This window comes from Equus asinus, chromosome 3, assembly GCF_041296235.1.
Source record: "Equus asinus isolate D_3611 breed Donkey chromosome 3, EquAss-T2T_v2, whole genome shotgun sequence".
In the NCBI taxonomy this organism is placed as follows: Eukaryota; Metazoa; Chordata; class Mammalia; order Perissodactyla; family Equidae; genus Equus; species Equus asinus.
Window position 1 is genome coordinate 121,801,369 of NC_091792.1, and position 17,658 is coordinate 121,819,026.

General features: G+C 44.8%; 1 protein-coding gene across 2 annotated transcripts in view; it reads left to right on the forward strand.

Annotated features, from left to right (window-relative positions):
- The first annotated feature begins 128 nt into the window (after positions 1-128).
- The window catches only part of USP46 (ubiquitin specific peptidase 46), a 65,740-nt gene continuing 48,210 nt past the window's right edge, over positions 129-17,658 (forward strand). The window contains exon 1 of one of the 2 annotated variants that reach the window (XM_044765959.2): positions 129-492. In XM_044765959.2, the coding sequence (XP_044621894.1) occupies positions 457-492 (36 nt within the window). In that variant the 5' untranslated portion in view covers positions 129-456. Of the gene's footprint in view, positions 493-2,997; positions 3,031-17,658 lie in introns of those variants that run through there. The other variant, XM_070505888.1, reaches the window with a different exon arrangement.

Consider the following 17,658-nt stretch of genomic DNA (forward strand, 5'->3'; position numbering starts at 1 on the left):
AGAGCAGCAGGAAAGACAACGGAAAGGAAAGGGCCGAGCCGGCGGCGCGGGCGGGCAGGCGAGGGTGGAGGGGCCGCCCAGGCTGCGGCCGGGGCCGGGGCCGGGGGCGGGCGCGCAGCAGAGCGCTCGGGGCGCGGGGCGAGGGGAGCGGGCTGCACGCGGCGCGCTCGGGCCGCCCCTCCTCCCGACGCCGCCGGCCGCGGCCCAGGCTCCCTCGCTCCGCCACTCCCCGCCCTCCGCTCTCCCGCCCGCCCTCCCCGCGTCCCCGCCCTCCCGCCTCCGCCTCCTCCCTCCCGGCCTCCCTCTCTCGGCCAAACTGCCAGCCGGACCCCAGGCCGCCTCCCCGCCGCCGCCGCCGCCGCCGCCGCCTGGCCTCCGCGCGAGCGCTCCACCATGGACAGTCCTGTTTTCACCTTATAAAGATGGCGGTGCGGGATCGCTGCAACCTTTAGACTAATGACTGTCCGAAACATCGCCTCCATCTGTAATATGGTGAGTGGCCGCCGCCGCTGCAGGGGTCGCGCCCGAGGCGGGCGAGGCGAAGAAAGGGAAACCCGAGCCGCACACACTCCCGGCGCGGGGCGGGGGCGCGGGCGAGGGGGCGGCTGGCCGTGCGGGCGGCCAGAAGTTCCCGGCCCCCGGCTGGGCGGGCCGGCCGCAGCCCCAGCAGCCGGGGGAGGGGCCCCGTGACCCCCGCCCCCCGCCCCCGCTCAGCCCCGGACCCCGGGCCGCACAGCTCTGCTCCGCCCTCGGGTGGCGGTGGGAGCGTTTTGGGGGGAGGTGGAGGCCGAACCCGGACGTCCCGGGGGAGGGGGCTGGGAGATAAGCTGGCGCGGGGAGCACCCATCCTGTGCTTGCGGGAGATAAAGCCCTGCCGGACGCTCTGACCGCCCTCATCTCATTTTGAGTTCACTCCTTAAACTGTCTTTAAAATTCACTTTGCAAAGCCAATCGGTGTATCTGGAGAAATTTGAAATGTACTAAAGCTCTAAAAAAGTGCAAAATCGTGGTTACAGAAGTGAACTTCTACCAGGTTTGGGAAAGCAGGGTAATTTGTTTTCGATGCCTCAGTTTCCCCATCTGTGAAAGAGGCACAAGGTTATATGGCAGTCACATTTGGAGACCCGAAGGGCAGGCTGGCTGTGGGCGTGGAGGAGGCTTCCAGGGTTATCCTGCCTGGTCCATTGTAGACCCGGCTGAGGCTGGTGGGCGTGGACACAGCAAGGGGACATCGCTGGGCTCTGATGGGGGACTGGGTCATGACGTGGTGGTCACTTGGGTTTCTCCCATTGCATTCTCTTCCTTTTTAGTTTCTGCAGGAACAGCCTCCAGCCCTTGGGTCCCCAGGGTGCACCCTGCTGGCACCCACACTTATCAGAGCCTTGGGGAGCACAGCTTACCTCCTGGAGTAAGGCACTGCCCTCCTGTGCAGGGTGAGAGCAAATGTGCTTTGCCTTAGCTCTCCAGGGTCACCCCCTCTATAGCTCCCCTCCTCCCAGCTGGAGTATGTGCTGTGCTCTTTAATGCCAGTTTCGGGGAACCTCCCTTGAAGCTAATAATACAGGCCCCTCCAGGGAATCTGAGGAGGCCTGATTGACAAGCCTGGGGGTCAGGTGATCTTCTGGGTGCCCTTCCCCCACCAGACAGCTTTTTAAATCTTTCCCACATTCTGTTGCAAGATTAACACATGGCAAAGGAGCCTTAAGGAGCCATGTGTTAGCTCAGGGGTGGGAGAGAAGCCCACCGGTGCTGGCTTCAGTTTTCAGCACTGTGAGATGTGGCCACTGCTGTGGGGGTTTTCCCAGAGTAGTGATAGCTGCAAAGATATTGGCACAGGATCACTTAGATGTGGTGGGTAGCTCCTGAGCGTTTCCATTTCCTCTCTTTTCCTTCCTTCTCTAGGCAGAGTGGCGTCTCCTGCCCCTGCCTGTCGAGTGGCATTAATGTTGCTGGGTGCAGTGAAAAGGGGATGCCTTTCCTCTCGGTTTCTCTCTCTGGTGTGACCAACTCCTGAGGGGAACTGTGAAACCACAGCAGCTCTCATTCTTTCTTGCCTGCTGGGGTGGCCTCAGGCTTACAGGGCTGTGAAGCATGGTTCCAGCCCTTGGTGCCAGCCCTTGGTGTCATTCCTGTCCTCCTTGTGTGTGGTGACACCTCTCTGGATTGAAGCAGGCTGGAAACCTGAGAGCCAGTGTGTCCCAGGAGGAAGTCAGCCTCCAGGTTTTTTTCCCCTGCCCTCAGTGCAGCTGGGGCTTCTTGGTACACCTGGCAGAATGTCACAACCTGTTTCCAGTAAAACTCAGCCAGGGAGGCAGGCTGCAGGGAGCATGTGAGAAGAGCAGGCCAGTACTGTGTCTGGAGAGTTGACTCCTCATTTGGAATCTCTAAAAAGGTACCAAATTTAGGATCATCACCCGGGTGAGATGAGGAACTAGTCATTCGTAAGTAGAGAGTTTTGTGTTGCTATTGGGACCACTGTGTCTTGAGCAAGTGATCAAGGGTTTGGGCTCTAAAGTCAGACTTCCTGGGTTCAAGTCCTGGTTCTAGCATATACTAGCTTTTTGTCCTTGAACAGGTTTCTCTCTTCCCTTATCTATGAAAGGGAGATGATAATAGTTCCCACCTCCTAGGACTGCTATATTAAATGAGTTATTGAGCCTAGTACTTAGCAAGTACTCAGTGAGTGTTAGCTGTTATCAACATCATCTTTCTCATTATTATGTCACTTTCAGTTGTTTAAAGGACAATGGAGATTATACCTTCTTGGATCTGACGGAAGCAGCCACTGATATAAACAACCCACATGTTCCATTATGCAAACCAAGCCCAAGGGCAGTATACAAGGGTGGGATGGGAAGTCTTAACCCCGCCCCTTTTAAAAGCAGCTCAGGTCATCCCTGTCCCTCCCAGTCTCACTTCCCAAGTGAAAAGGCTTGGTAATGAGAAGACGGCAGTCTTTTCACCTGATCATACGTAAGTTTTCATTGGACGTCTCTTTAGACTCTTCGCTCGATGATGAATTGTTTCCAGGTAGGTCTTCTGCAGGTCTCTCCTTACTGTTTAGCATCTCTCTGAGGCTCTGATTGATCCTTCCCACTCCTAACTCCATTTGATCCCAACTGGTTTGAGTAGTTGTAAGAGCAAGTGGTGATTGCATGTTTTTTTAAGCAGGTCAACTGGCATATTTTAAACAGGCTGATGTGTGTCCAGAAAGGGTCTTACAAGATATCGTTCTTCTAGGTAAGACTTGAACAAACCAAGACCTAGCATTGAAAAGTGGATTTGTTTCATCTACCAGACAAGAAAGGACCCAACAGAGCAGAAACGAAACTTGTAGCAAATCCTTTATGTGATTGAGGGCTAAACACTTTCTCTTTCCTTCACACTTCTTGTGCTGGTTTTACATATAGAGGGTCTTGGAAAATAAATACTCAATCCCCTCACTTGTCTCCTTCCCCACTGAAGTTTTATCGCCCATTGAAAGTTTAATGCTAGTTCCCATTTGTTTTAATTTTACTTCCATGTAAATTCCTGCCATAGTGAATCTTGATCACCTCGCCCAGGGCATGTCACCTTAGCCATACATCATGTCTAGTTCAGAGATAGTAAAGCTTGTTTGGCTGGTGTGTTGTAATTTTTAAAATGCACTTGCTACCAAGCACGAGGAAATGTACCTTGTTGATAATCTTCTGATTTTTGTCCAGAACAATGGATTAAACTTCCTGCATATTTTTATGGCCCTACAAATGGAAGGGTTCTTTTTGGGTAAGTTTTCTGTTTAAAGAGCTTGAGGAATTTTCTAAAGAGGAAGCATCTGTTAGGAGAAACCAAGTGTACCCTCTAGAAATGTGACTTGTAGCAATGCAAATTGTTCTAAATTATCTAATCTTAAGTTCATTTGTTAATAGTGCTGTAAGATGTACCACAGAGGAAATGCCGTGTGTCAAATAGATTACATTTTAGTTCCCATAAATGGCCATCTGTTGAGGACCTGTTATGTTAGTGTTGGCACATTCTATGTGCAGGTGCTTCATAAATGAATGAGGTGGGTCCATATCCCCAAGGAGCTCAGTGGTTTCTTATCTTGTGGGCATAACATTGGTAAAGATGAAACAATTTCAATATAGTGCGCAGTGTGCTGTCTACACGGAAACAGGTTGAACAGAATTGCAGGTACAGTGGGAAGATGGATGAACGCAGCAGGACATTAATATAATTTGTGTTTGACCGAAGGGTGGCTATTTTTTATTTTATATGAGACTATGATTATAGTCAGTGTAACTTAGAACTGGAATCTGTACCATTGGGCGTCTCTCCAGTTAAGCATGAGTCTAATGGTACCTTTTTGATAAATTGTTGTATTTCTTGGGACCTTAGTTTTTCTCAACTTGTAAAACTGATATATATTTTTTGGTCGTAGAAAGCTTCTTAGTAGTATTTCTTAGAGTATTTATAAAAATCTATACCTGTTAATTGGGTAGCAAGGATTTGAGTACCTATCTTATTTCCAACTGTGCCGAACGTACATTTTAGTATCCACTGAACAACCCCAGGTATCACCAGACAGCATTGTGAGTGCTGGCTTTGAATCCTTTTCAATAAATGAGGTCACCTTGATATGAAGGGAAGAAAAGTTAGTAAACATTTGAAACAAAGCTGGAGGATTTTCATATGGATCATTTTATCTTGGTAAGTCACTTACTTACCTGAGGCAAGTATTTTGAGAATAATTGGAAGATTTTTTAAAAAATTATTAGACAATATGCACATCTCATAATTTCGAGGGAGCGATAATTTACCTCTCCTCTATCACTGTTACTCATGCTTCTCCTTCACAAATAATTGGAGCCTGTCCGTTTAGTTTAGCGTATCAGCTAGGAGAAGTTACAGTCACATGTGAGGGTCTGCCCTGATCATTGTCCGATTTCAGAAATTGCAGCCTGAGGTGCGGTGGTGGGTTAATGTTTAAAGGAAAATTCTGTTCTTTGGGCCTGTCAGGTCTAATATGTAGGAGTTTGTTTGGGGTCAGGACCTGACAATTAGGTCTGCAGATTCTTCTCTGTTTTTCTTGGAATCCTAGGGGAACACAAAGTTGAATGCTAAAATGTAGTTAGAATTAAAGATTGTAATACCATTTTCTGGATAGCAACTTTATGTGTTCCGGTTCACCCATACAATAAAACGTATTTATTTATTTTTTGCTAATGTGGAGTTTTGATATGTTTGGGTTGTAATGGAAAGCGATTTTCAGTTTTGATTCTCGTAGCAATTAAGAGAAATTTCTCTGGTTCACATGTCTCTTTTCTCCAGCTTGGTCTGTCTGGTTAATTTGAATGGGTTGAGGTTTTATGATGGTATTGAGTTCTGCAATATCATCAGAAAGATATCTCTTGGCACTTTTATCTCTGGCCTACCCGTGGAGCCAGCCCAAAGTAAACTGACTGGAAGAGTTGTAAAAGATGATGTCTTTTAGTCTAGTTAACTCTTCTGGCCTAAATATTTTTAAGCAACTTCTTATAATAAACTCTCAATTGTGGTGAAACCAAATGCTAGTCTAAGGGTTTGAAAGGTCTTACTGATCTTTTGAGAGAAAAAGACTGCCGGAACGTGAACCGACGAACACTGTCTTGAGACAAATCAATTCTGGATCAGCAATCAAGCCTGGCACTAAAGGCTTTTTGGGAATGTTTCAGTTCCGGGATTGTTGGTTAGAATTTTAGGGATGTCGTAAATCCTCTACGTGGAATTTTACCACAATTCTGAGAATGACTATTTGCTATGGGTGGTTTTAAGAGGGTGGGTGTGGGAAACCCTGTTGGTTTGGGAAGCTTCACTCTTCTGCTTGTAGGGCCAGGCTTCCTCCTGCCCGTCTAATATATTGCCAGATTGCTCTCCAAAACAGCTGTGCCAGTTTGCATTCCAGCCAGCAGCGTCTGGAGTTCTAGTTGCTCCACATGCTCACAGACGCCTGATATTGTTAGACTTGATGTTTTACCAATCAGATGGGTGTGAAATGGTATCTTTGTGGTTTAAAATTTGCACTTTCTTATTTACTAGTGAGGATGAACATCTTCTTTTTTTTTTTTTGCAGGGGAAGAGTCACCCTAAGCTAACATCTGTTGCCAATATCTCCCCCCCCCACGCACCTCCCCCCCCCCCCCCCCCCCCCCCGCAAAGCCCCAGTACATAGTTGCATATAGTTGTAAGTTTTTCTGGTTCTTCTGTGTGAGCCGCCACTGCAACATGGCTACTGACAAGCGAGTGAGGTGGTTTTGTGCCCAGGAACTGAACCTGGGCCGCCAAAGCAGAGTGTGCTGAACTTTATCTAGGCCATCAGGGCTGGCTCCTGAACATCTTTTCATGTGTTTATTGTGCTGGGCTTTTATTCAGGGGCTCTGGAGCCGTTTTCCAGGGCTTGAAAGTCAGGATTGCAGTGGTTTTGTCTGGAAATAGAGAAAAGGACAATGAAGGGGAAAATCAGGGAGACCAAAGAAAAAGTCAAGAAAGATGAGGATGGAATGGAAGATATAGGATGAAGAAATGATAAGGTGAAACAAATCAAGACTTGGGGCAAAAAGATTATAGACTGGAATCGGGAAGATATCTTGAGTGTTGAGAGTAAATTTAGGATGTGTTACTGTGCTAGGCAGGCAACTTGCATTGTTCCAGCTTTGCTTAATTGAACTTGGCTTTGGTGAAAATCATGTCTGGGGCCTCTTCCGGTGAGAACAGCAACAAGGCTGGACTTGTGGAGTTTTCCTGTTTACCCAGTTGCTTTTTGAAGTTCTTGTAGAAAGGCAATGTGAAATTATGTTGTTCTTCCTAAAATACATTCCTTTGTCCTTCGGGTTAGATACAGTATGCAGGAAACCAGTTTTTGTCAGGATCTGCTTGAATGTACTTGTAGAATTTCTATCTCAAATATTTAGAAAACATTCCCAGCACTTTAATTTTCAGAGTAGGACGAATGTCACCTTATTGAACACAGACATGTATGGTTTTAAAAATGTAACTTAAAAAATATGTTATACTTTAGTGGTTTTTCAGTGTACCAAAGAATTGTGCCCACATGTGCATTCTCTTATTAAAAATTCAGATTCTGAGGTTCTGCCCCCAGAAATTTTGATTAAGTAGGTTTAAGGTGGGGCCCTGGAATCTGCATTTTAATAAGTACTCCTTCCTCCTTCCCACTCCCTCCTCATTGTGTTACAGGTGACCTGAGGACCACACTTTGAGAAATATTGCTTTCCTTGGGTAATAACCTTGGCCTCCTAAAAAAATATTGCTTACAGAAATTATCTGCCCTACGAAAGTTTTTTAAAATCTATGTAAAATTATTTAAGGTAGTAATTTAACTTCAAGAGCTATAGATCATTGCCATTCTGTAGATGGGTTTCTTGATGTTAAGTAGCTAGTTTTTTATTACTTTATTCTCCCAGAACAGGGATTGCCAACCCTGGCTATATATCATATCACCTGTGAAGCTTTTAAAAGAAATTTAAAAAAATAATTAAATCTGGGGGCTGGCCCAGTGGCTCAGTGGTTAAATGCGCACATTCCTCTTTGGCAGCCCCGGGTTTGCTGGTTCGGATCTCGGGTACGGACATGGCACCACTTGGCATGCCATGCTGTGGTAGGCGTCCCACATATAAAGTGCAGAAAGATGGGCATGGATGTTAGCTCAGGGCCAGTCTTCCTCAGCAAAAAGAGGAGGATTGGCAGCAGATGTTAGCTCAGGGCTGATCTTCCTCAAAAAAAAAATTAAATAAATAATAAAACATTAATATCCAAAAAAGTTTGGAAGGAAGAATGTAATTTAGTATATGCTATGTACCCAAATGTTTACCCTTCAGATTTAACAGATAATTAAAATTTAGTCATATTTGGTTAAGATCTTTTTTTAGACATAATACCTTAAAAAACCACTAACCACCCCTGTCTTTTTCCTCTCCCCTCCTCCCAGAATCAGCCATTTTCCTGAAGTTGGTATGGTGTTCACGTGCATATTTATATCCATAAGTAGTATATCACTCTTTCTGTGTGTGTACAAATATGTAGCCTTTTGCAACTATCTTTTTTTACTCAACAATTATACCTGAGAATATCTTGACACATAGAGACCTAGTTGACTTATTCTAACTGTTCTTGAACAGAATTTTTTGACTTAACCATTGTTTACCTATTCATTCCCTTATTTAGGGACAATTAGGTAGTTTCCAGTTGGGAAATTGTGTTGCAGTGAATGCTCTTGTTCCTGTTGTCTTTGTACACGTGCCTCCATTTCTCCGGGAGCTACTCCTGGAACCTGAAGTGCTGATCTTAGGCTGTGCCTGTTTGCAGCTTTACTAGGTATTGTCAGATTGCTCTCCAAAGTGGTTGCATGAATTGGAGCTTTTTTGATATGCAGCTTCTAGGGCCCCAGTCTCAGAGTTTCTGACTGTGCGGCGGGGTGGGTATAGGTAGGTCTGGAGTGGGTTTGGTGCACCTGCAATTTTTTTTTTTTTAATTCCTGCAGCTGATTCCGATGAGCATCCAAGGTTGAGAAACCACCGTGTTAGACTGGCAACTCGGTGAGGGCAGGTGCTATAGTTACCTCATCCTCTGTTGATTTCCCAGCATTCAGCACAGTGCCTGGCACACATTTGCTGGATGCTCAGTAGATGATTATGAGATAAATGAATGAAGAGATGTAGCTCGGTAGAATGGAAGAATTGCCTTGCAGGAAAGCAGTGCCCCTCACATTTTCATGTCCACAGGAATTATCTGGGGATCTGGCAGATTCTGATTCCCATAGGTCTGGAGTGGGGCTGAGATTTTGCATTTTTAGCAACCTCTTAGGTGACCAGATGCTCCTGGTTTGGGGAGCACACTTAGAGGAGCAAGGCCCTAGGGGAAAAAGGAAAACAATTTCTTTCTTCCATACAGCTCGAAAGCAGTGGGGTTTGGGATTTGGAATCCTGCTTGGTAAATCTCAGCCTGGTTCCTCATCTCTTTGCAACACAGGAAGGCAGACGACGAAATACCTTCCTCACAGCTTTTTTTGGGAGAATCAAAGGACATCCTGCCTACGGGAAGCATTTTGTGAGCTGTGATGCTCTCACGCATGTTACTTTTCATAGTTATTCTCACACTTTTAGTGAATTAATATTTTCCTTCAGTTTGCTCAAAGCACAGAGCTGTTGGTATTACAAGATGCAGTGGAATTCTGCTTTCATTTTGACCTGCTCTCTGCATTTCGTGGGCGTCTTGGGAGGAGTGGGATTGGGGAAGGAGGTTGGGCAAGAGTGAGGCAGAATTCCCTTCATGCTGTGGTTCTGACTGCAGGTGCTGGGGAAGTGGGGGGTCCCTTCTCACTGTTTCTGTCGTGTGGGGAGGAACAGGGCTAGAGAGAGGCCCACAACTCACTCCCAATCAGCTTTGCATTAGAGCTGGTGGCAGGTTAGTGGGGAGCCTCCAATTTATTTCCCAAGTCAGACACTTCTTAAAGTGAGAGGGGGATTCTCAAAATAATTATTCAGCATTAATTGATCCACTATAGGTGCAGTTGGAGCTTTTCAGTGTAAACTGGGCTTGTAGTCAACTGAAGGTTAAGCCAGCACAGGAGGCTGCCATTTAAATGCAAGGTTTCAGGATGCTTTAGTAACTGGGGTCCTGCCTCATTCTCTGAGAGAGGCAGTGTGGTGTGAAGAGGGGAGGGCAGATAAAAATAAAATAAGTAAAAATAAAGTGACATTCAAAACGAGTGTGTATTGTATGCTGGGGGGTGGGGGGGGGTGGATATCTGTTTTTCCCAAGCTTTTCTTCCTCTAGAGAAAAACCATGGAATGGATCCAGTTCCTTAGACCAGTGATCTCAAATATCAGTTTGTTGTCCTTTATGATTTTCATTATATCTGTGAACCACCTGAACTTATTTATTTAGTAGCTTTTTTAAGATCTGTTCACCTTCTTTTAACTTGGCCTCATTCCGTGCTAAGATGTCTGTGAAGTAATGGGTTTGATGAGCTAGTTATATGCTTTTCTTTGTTGTGAGTGCTGTTGAGTGAGTTCCGACTCCTGGTGACCCTGTGTACAGCAGAGCGGAACCCTGCCCCGTCTTTCTGCGCCATCCTCTCCCCTTCTGGGCTGTATCAGACAATGCTCTGCTGCTATTCGGGCGATTTTCATGCCATTTTTTTCTGGAGGTGGGTGGCCAGGTCCCTCTCCCTTCCTAGTCAGTCTAGTCTGCAGGCTGCACTGAAACCTGTCTCCCATGGGTGACCCTTCTGGTATTGGAAATACTGGAGCAGAGCTTTCAGCATCACGGCAACATGCAACCCACCACAGTATGACAGCTGACAGATGGGTGGTGTGGTTCCCTGACTGGGAAGCAAACCCAGGCCATGGAGGTGAGAGCACCAAATCTTAACCACTAGACCACCAGGGCTGGCTCTGTGCTTTTCTAATATATTTCAAAAACATAGTAGCTAACGTTAAAAATGTTCATCCTTGTGCTGCCTAAGATTATTGCGCCTCCTTCCAGGATTCACAGCACATAGTTTGGGAGACGTGGTCTCAGATGAGATTCCTTATGGTGGTTCAAATAACTGGCTACTGGTTTGCAGATTACGGGTTGGTGAGCTTCCCTGGGAGGTGGGTAGCCTGTGGATGTGATCTGGTTGGAGTGTCCACTCTGCTGTTGGTTGGGTGTGAGAGCTTGCCATTATCGACCTTCTCAGAGACTCTGCTTCTCATCCATAACGTGGGTGACAAGAGAACTTACCTTCCCGAGGCCGTGTGTGGCTTCCCTGGGATCATTTTATTTGTAATGCTTAGCCCAGTGCCTGGCCATTACTGTTTTCTTCTAGTGTGCCTGTTTTTCCCAGTAGCAAAGGAGTCCAAATGATGTAGTGGAAAGAGCCCTGAGCTAGGGATCCGAGGTCCCGGGTTCCAGTCCTGACCCTGCCACTTTGTAGCTCTCGTGACATTGGGCAGGTGACTTCGGCCTCTCTGGGTGTCTAATTGTTAAGAACCATTCCTGTGGTGAGTGCTCAGGAGATGAGCAAGCACGTTGTAATCTAGCTGTGGCTTCCAATTAGAGCCAGGACCAGGGAGGTGACATGCATGGAGCGGACAAAAGGAGAAAGAAGCTGTGATTTCCCACCGAGATGACATTGAAAGACGCAGTGCTGATGATGCTAGGCTGTGCTTTCAAAATCATCAGTCGCAATACAGCGATTTTCCTTTTCCTGATAATGAGGGCGCCTCATGTGGTAAAAGAATTTTAGTCATCTAATAAGCATGCAACATACCCTTTTGTTTTATTGGTTTACACAGTTAGGTATTCCTAACTGAGAAATACACCAAGTAGCTAAGTTCAGTTTCCTTTCTTTTTTTTAAAAAAATTTTTAAGTAAAGTTTTTGAAAAGGTAATGTGAGTTCACATGGTAGAAATTTCAAATAGTACAAAAGGATGTATGTTGAAAATATACCCACCATCCAATTCTTGTCAATATTTGCAGTTTCTTTTGCTCCCATTCAGAGGTATCTTTGCATATACGAGCGAACATGTTTATATTTCTCCCCTAGTTTTTAAAAACACAAATAGTACATATACTAATCTGTCCTGATCTGCCCCTTGCTTTTTGTCTCTTGGAGGTTGGTCTGTGCTAGTATCTGAAGAGCATCCTCCTTATTTTTTTATGGCTGCAGAGTATTCAGTTGCTTGAATGTATTGAATTCGCTTAACCAGGCCCCCACTGTTGGGTGTGAAGGTAGTTTTTCAGTCCTTGGTTTTTACAAACAAGGCTGCAGGAAACAATTTTGTCCATACGTCATTTTGCATGTGTGGGAGTATATCTGTCCACTGACTTCCTAGAAATGGATTTGCATTTGTAACTTTAATGGGTTTTGCCTAATTGCCCTCCACCCGCAATATATGCAACTCTTGTTGCCCACAGCCTTGCCAAAGCAGTATGCTATCCAAAAACCTTTTGATCTTTGCCAGTCAGGGGAAAAATGGTGTCTTAGTATATTTTTAGTTTGCATTTCTCTTATTAGGAGTGAGCTGGAGCAGCTATTCACACATTTAAGAAAACAAGCTCAATTTCATTTAACTGTTTTGCTGTTGGCACTTATGTTCAAAGTCTGTAGGGAAGAACCAGTTTTATTTTTATTTTCAATCTGTTGCAGACAGATATTTTTGTAAAATCAATAAAAAAGAATTATTAGCAAAATGGAATAAAAACCCCAAAGATACATAAAATGCAAACTCCAATTTTTTATTACCAAATGACAGAAAATTACTCTATCCATTCGTTATGCACGTTTACGGTTTCTGAACCAAGCTCGTGGCAGTGTTAACACTTTGAGTAATATTGTTCTAAAGACCTCCTTGCTCCATCTCTCTTCTCCCATTGCCATCCAGTTTGGGGATGGGAGAAGACAGCACAGACTTTTATACTTTATACATTACAATCAGTATATTACAGGATGTTTTCGTTACATTAGAATAAAATATCTCTGGTGGTGTGATACAGTCACATGCTGCATGATGTTTCGGTCAACGACGGGCCGTGTGTACCATGGGGGTCCCATAAGATTAGTACCATAGAGCCTAGGCGTGTAGTAGGCTATACCGTTCAGGTTTGTGTAAGTACACTCTTAAGATGTTTGCACAGTGATGAAATTACCTATGGACACATTTCTCAAAACGGACCTCTGTTGTTAAGCGGCGCACAACTGTACTGATTCTGAAAGGCTTGGTTCCCAAGGGCAGGGATGCCACACAAACCCACGCAGGCAGTTCTCCCACGCTGTGAGGAGGGGATACTGGTGTCCTGGATTTCTACTGAGGAAGACGACCTCGAGCTTGAACTAGAGAGAGGGGATGAGGGGAATGCTTGAAATCGCCCTATTAGTCAAATTTGCAGAGTTGGTCTTTTTGACCTGAGGCTTTGCCAGGATCCCGTGCTCCCCGTGCTGCTTTTCAGAGAAGTGATGGGAGGGGTACTTTTGGGCAAAGTAGGAGCTTAAGAGATCTCATAATGGAGGAGGCATTTGGTGGCTTTGCAAAACATTGGATTGGGAATGATGTTCCTCTAGCTCACTGAGTTTACTGACTATGGGTGAATATTTCCTCCTTCTCCACTGTCAGCCAGAAGACAGACACAGGCCCAGTATTCTTTGTTCTGCTTTTGAGTTGAAATTTTATCTTCGTGTGAGGACTTTGTTAAACTGTCTCTAGACGTGGGGAGAGTTGTTTTACGAGCCACAGTCTCTCACTGTTCTTTACGCCCATTAGGTATCCCAGGGTCGTCTTTCTTCAGTAGCAGACATTGTTACTTCTATGTTATGATCATTAAATGAAGTCCTGTTGAGGTTTTTTCCAGTTATTTCTTCCTACCCAATATCATACCAGGCATGGAAATGACATGCTCTCATGGTGCAGAATGCAAGTGCCCTTCAACTGCCTTCCTTGGGTGGCTGGCACTGTGGAAGCCTGGAGAGGCCTGGGAGGTGGGTGAGCACTCTTGGACCGGCAGTTGGGGTTGTAGTGTAATAGTATTAAAATCGTGAGTTCACGGCTGACCTCTGCCTCATAGAACCCTTGACCTTGGCAAGTTTCCTAATCTCCGTTCACCTCATTTCTCTCACCTATAAAATGGGGGTAGAAAGTCCCCGTTAGTGATTTACCCTGGAGGGAGAGTTTTGCTCATCGTTGCTCTCTGGGCCTGGGTGACCTGTCTGCTGTCTAAGCAGCGCTGGCATCCACAACCACTCTGAGTATTGTGTGCCCAGTGGTTGGGTAACTTGTGACAGCCAGCAGCCAACGAAGGCATGCTCAGAAACAGTCCTGGCTCCCTGCCCAGTCCCTATGTCTACAGCGAAGGAATTTCTAAAAGTATGAATGAAAAGCTCATCTCCTCTGACTTGTGGTCAGGAGCTCAGACTCTGGAACAGAACGGCCTGGGTTTGAGTTGTGGCTCTGCCTTTACTGGCTGAGTGAGTTTGGGCAGCTTCCCTCCATGTCTTCATAAGGAGAATGGGGATAATGAGTATAATCTGCCTTGGATTAGTGGACAAGATTAAATGAGTATATAGACGTAAAGTTCTCTGAACAACAAGTGGCACACACCGCGTACCCTGCCCGTGCTTCCCAAGTTAGTCAGTCAGCAAATTTAAGTGCCTTTTATATGCCAGATGCTCTGCTAGGTCCTGGCAAACCAATCAGATGTAATCCCTGTCTTTATAGAGTTCATGGTCTAGGGGAGGCATTGGCAAACTTTTTAAGTAAAGGGCTAGATTGTAAATATTTTAGGCTTTGTGGACTGTGACAAGTACTCCATGCTGGTATTGTCTTGTGAAAGTAGCTACAATAAGTGAATGATTGTGGCTGTATTGCAATAAAACTTTATTTACGAAAATAGTTGGTGGGCCGGATTTGGCCCATAGACTGTCATTCGCCAACCTGTAGTTCAGTGTTCAGAAAACATGTTTAATAATCACAAATAAGTGTGTTATTGCAAATTGTGATAGATTTTATAAAGCTGCATACAGGATTCTGTGGGAGGGAAGGGTCAGGAAAGGTAGCTTTGAAGAAGTGACGTTGAAGCCAGACGGTGAGGAGGCGGGAACCAGAGGAGCCGAGGGGGAAGAGGAACAGAGAACTGGCTACACTAGTTCTGAGTCAGGAGGCTCAGAATTGCAATCTGCATTTCTGTCTTTTGGAGGTGTAAGAGAGATTTTGCAGCTGTCTTTGGATGAAAAGTATTGGTAATTTTTTTCCTGATGTATAATTTATGACCATTCGCCTGTGTCCCTTCCCCTGCCGTAATCGCAGCACTGAGAGATGAGCTGTGTTAATATATTAACACATATCGTTTTGCATACTTCTGGTGGGCTCTTTCTCTGTTCCCTTGTTTTTGTTATATTATTGTCAGTATCCAAAACTTTAGAAGTCAAGGGAGTAAGATTATACGTTATTCCCTTATTAGGGGTAAAATGGTTTACTCCTTAAAACTCATTTTTGCTTTTCAATGCTGTTTTTCTGCCTTTGTAAACAATATTATTTTCTTTTCCTGTTTGGCTAAGTAAAGATTCACAACCCTTGAAACCATTTTGGAGAAAATCTCTTTTCCTCATGACTACATCTCAAGTTTCTCCTGACTTCCAACTTCAATTTTACATTTTCTTTAAGTAGGTTGCAGCATTCTGTGGAGATTTTACAGAAAAGGGTATGTGTGTTCCTCATTCTAGAATATTTGAGGGGTCCCTCACAGGTATTTGTTCACCTGTACAACTCTGTGACTCCTTCAGTCTCTTCAGTTCTTGAATTCCTGGAATTCTGAGATTCTGAGGGGACTCTGCATCCTTGAGAGTCACTATTGTGTAGTGGCTGGGAGCACACACTCTAGAGCCAGATCATGTGAGTTCAAACCCAGTTCCACTACTTAGTAGCTGTGTCAACTTGGATAAAGTTATTTACCTTCTCTGTGTCTCAGTTGTCTCATCTTTAAAATGGGGACAATAATGGTATCCACCTCGTGGGGTTATTATGAGGGTGAAAATGAGTAAAATACACATCAAGTATTAGAGCAGGGACTGGACACAGTAAGTGCTATTTATGTGTTATCTATTATTATGATTACTACCAATGATGTCTGGGGAACCACTGGCCTTAATTCCTCCTTAACCATCCTTGAGTTCTGGCAAGCAGCTCCTGACTCATCCTGAGATCTTGGGCTGCATCTCTTCATTTTGCTTCACTCTCTCTGTAAGGCTGTAGGGATGACCGTTTGTCATCAGAAGTCTAGCAATACTAGTCTTTTTGAAAACTAGCCCTTTATGTCCTTTTGTACTTTGAAAACACTTGATAAGTAAGACAGCCTTTTGAACACAGACCTAAAAATGTGGTTTTAGTAACAACATTCACCTCTGCTGTCATATATTTTAATTCCTGGTTTATAATTAATGACTGATTGTCTGGGTACTTAGAAATCCTTACATGTTATTTTTGGCCTTTCCTGTGTCCCTTCTCTACTTTGTATAAACTTGAAAGAGAGGCTGCCTGTCCTAGGATGCAGAAAAATGGGCCGCCTTGGGGTGATCTTGGGCAGGTAAGTGTACTTCTCCGCGCCTTGGTGTTTTCATCTGTGAAATGGTCCAGCTGATCTCCAAGGACCCTTCCTGGTCTCTGGGTTTTTTGTTTAGGCTCCCCCATATTATTGTAATGTTCTCATTGGTTTTTATAGACGTTGCAATGCCATCGTTCTGATTATATCATCCCCCTGAGCCAAGATCTGTCTCCTTCTCACTCTTCAAAGGAAGAAATTCTAACATGTTTTCCTTATAAATTGCTTTTAAAATTGCTTTAAAGAGAAATGCCTTTCTATTCCCATCTTATGCATTTATGATGCATCCTTGCCGACTTGTTGTTGTTTGTTTTGTGTTTTTGTAGCACCCCTCGGCAGTCACAGAATTGCTCTCGAAAGTGCTTTGGAGAGCTAACATTACAGTCTTCTTGTTGGAACTTGTCCCAGCCCAGATTCTACTTTTAATAAAGTGGTGCATTGTTTTTCAAAGGTTACCAAATTTTTTACTGATGGCAGTAAGAACTCTATGTTTCCTATACCTCCAGACCCTGTGATTTGCCGCCATAGGTAACTTTTGTTCAGCATCTGGTCATGGAACGATTATTTTCAGTCCCTCCCTTTTGCCCTTTGTGTCACTGTGCTGGGCCTAGCAGTCGAAGCGCAGGCTCTCGGGATTGTAATGCACCTTGCAGTTGACAGTGTGCAGGTCCTGTTCCCTGTTTTGCTTGATTCTTTGCCACCCTGAGCGATAGGCAGGCTGGATGTCGGCAACCCCACCTCTCAGCCAGGAAACTAAGGCCAGGAGAGAGGAAGGGACCAGAATCAAAGGGAGGTCATACTGGGGGGAAAAAAAATGGCCGATACAGCGCTGAGGTGTGTACTGTGGGCCTTTGATAACTGGTCTACAGGATGTTAGTTTGCTAACTTTTTATTAAACTTTTAATGACAAAAATAATATATACTCATAGTAAAAAATTCTAACAGTTGAGAAGAGAAAATGAAAAGCCCCTCAGTGACCTCCTTATCTTCCAGCCCTACTCCTGGACATTGGTGACTAGTGTCAATAATTTCTCATTCTTAAAGGGGTCTCTGTTAAAATGTAGGCATTGAATGCAGGCCTGGTCTGCTCTGTTCACCTTGTGTCCCTCAGATGCAAGTAGTGCTGGGCACAAAGCAGGGCTCAGTGGCTGTTGGTTGAATGAATGACGGTTCCAGTATTGTCCTGCACATTGGTACTCTCTAACATGTGTTTCCTTCTCACTGTATCTTGGACAAGTGTTCATAGCAGTAGCTATAGAGCAACTTTACTTTTTTAAATAGCTACATGGTATTCCATCATATGGATTCCTGTAATTATTTAACCAGTTCAAGTTATTTCTGCTTTTTTCTGTTACAAACTTTGTTGTGAGGACCATCTGAGACATTGACTGCTGGATGTTCCCTCATATCCTTCCATTTCTAGTTTTAGCTGATGCTGGCTGCTCAGGTAAATACCACATTTACCAAGCTTCTTTGCAGCTAGGTATAGAGGCCATAGAGATGCCGTGAGTGGGGAGTAGAGGTTATGTGTTCTGTGGGTGTATCAA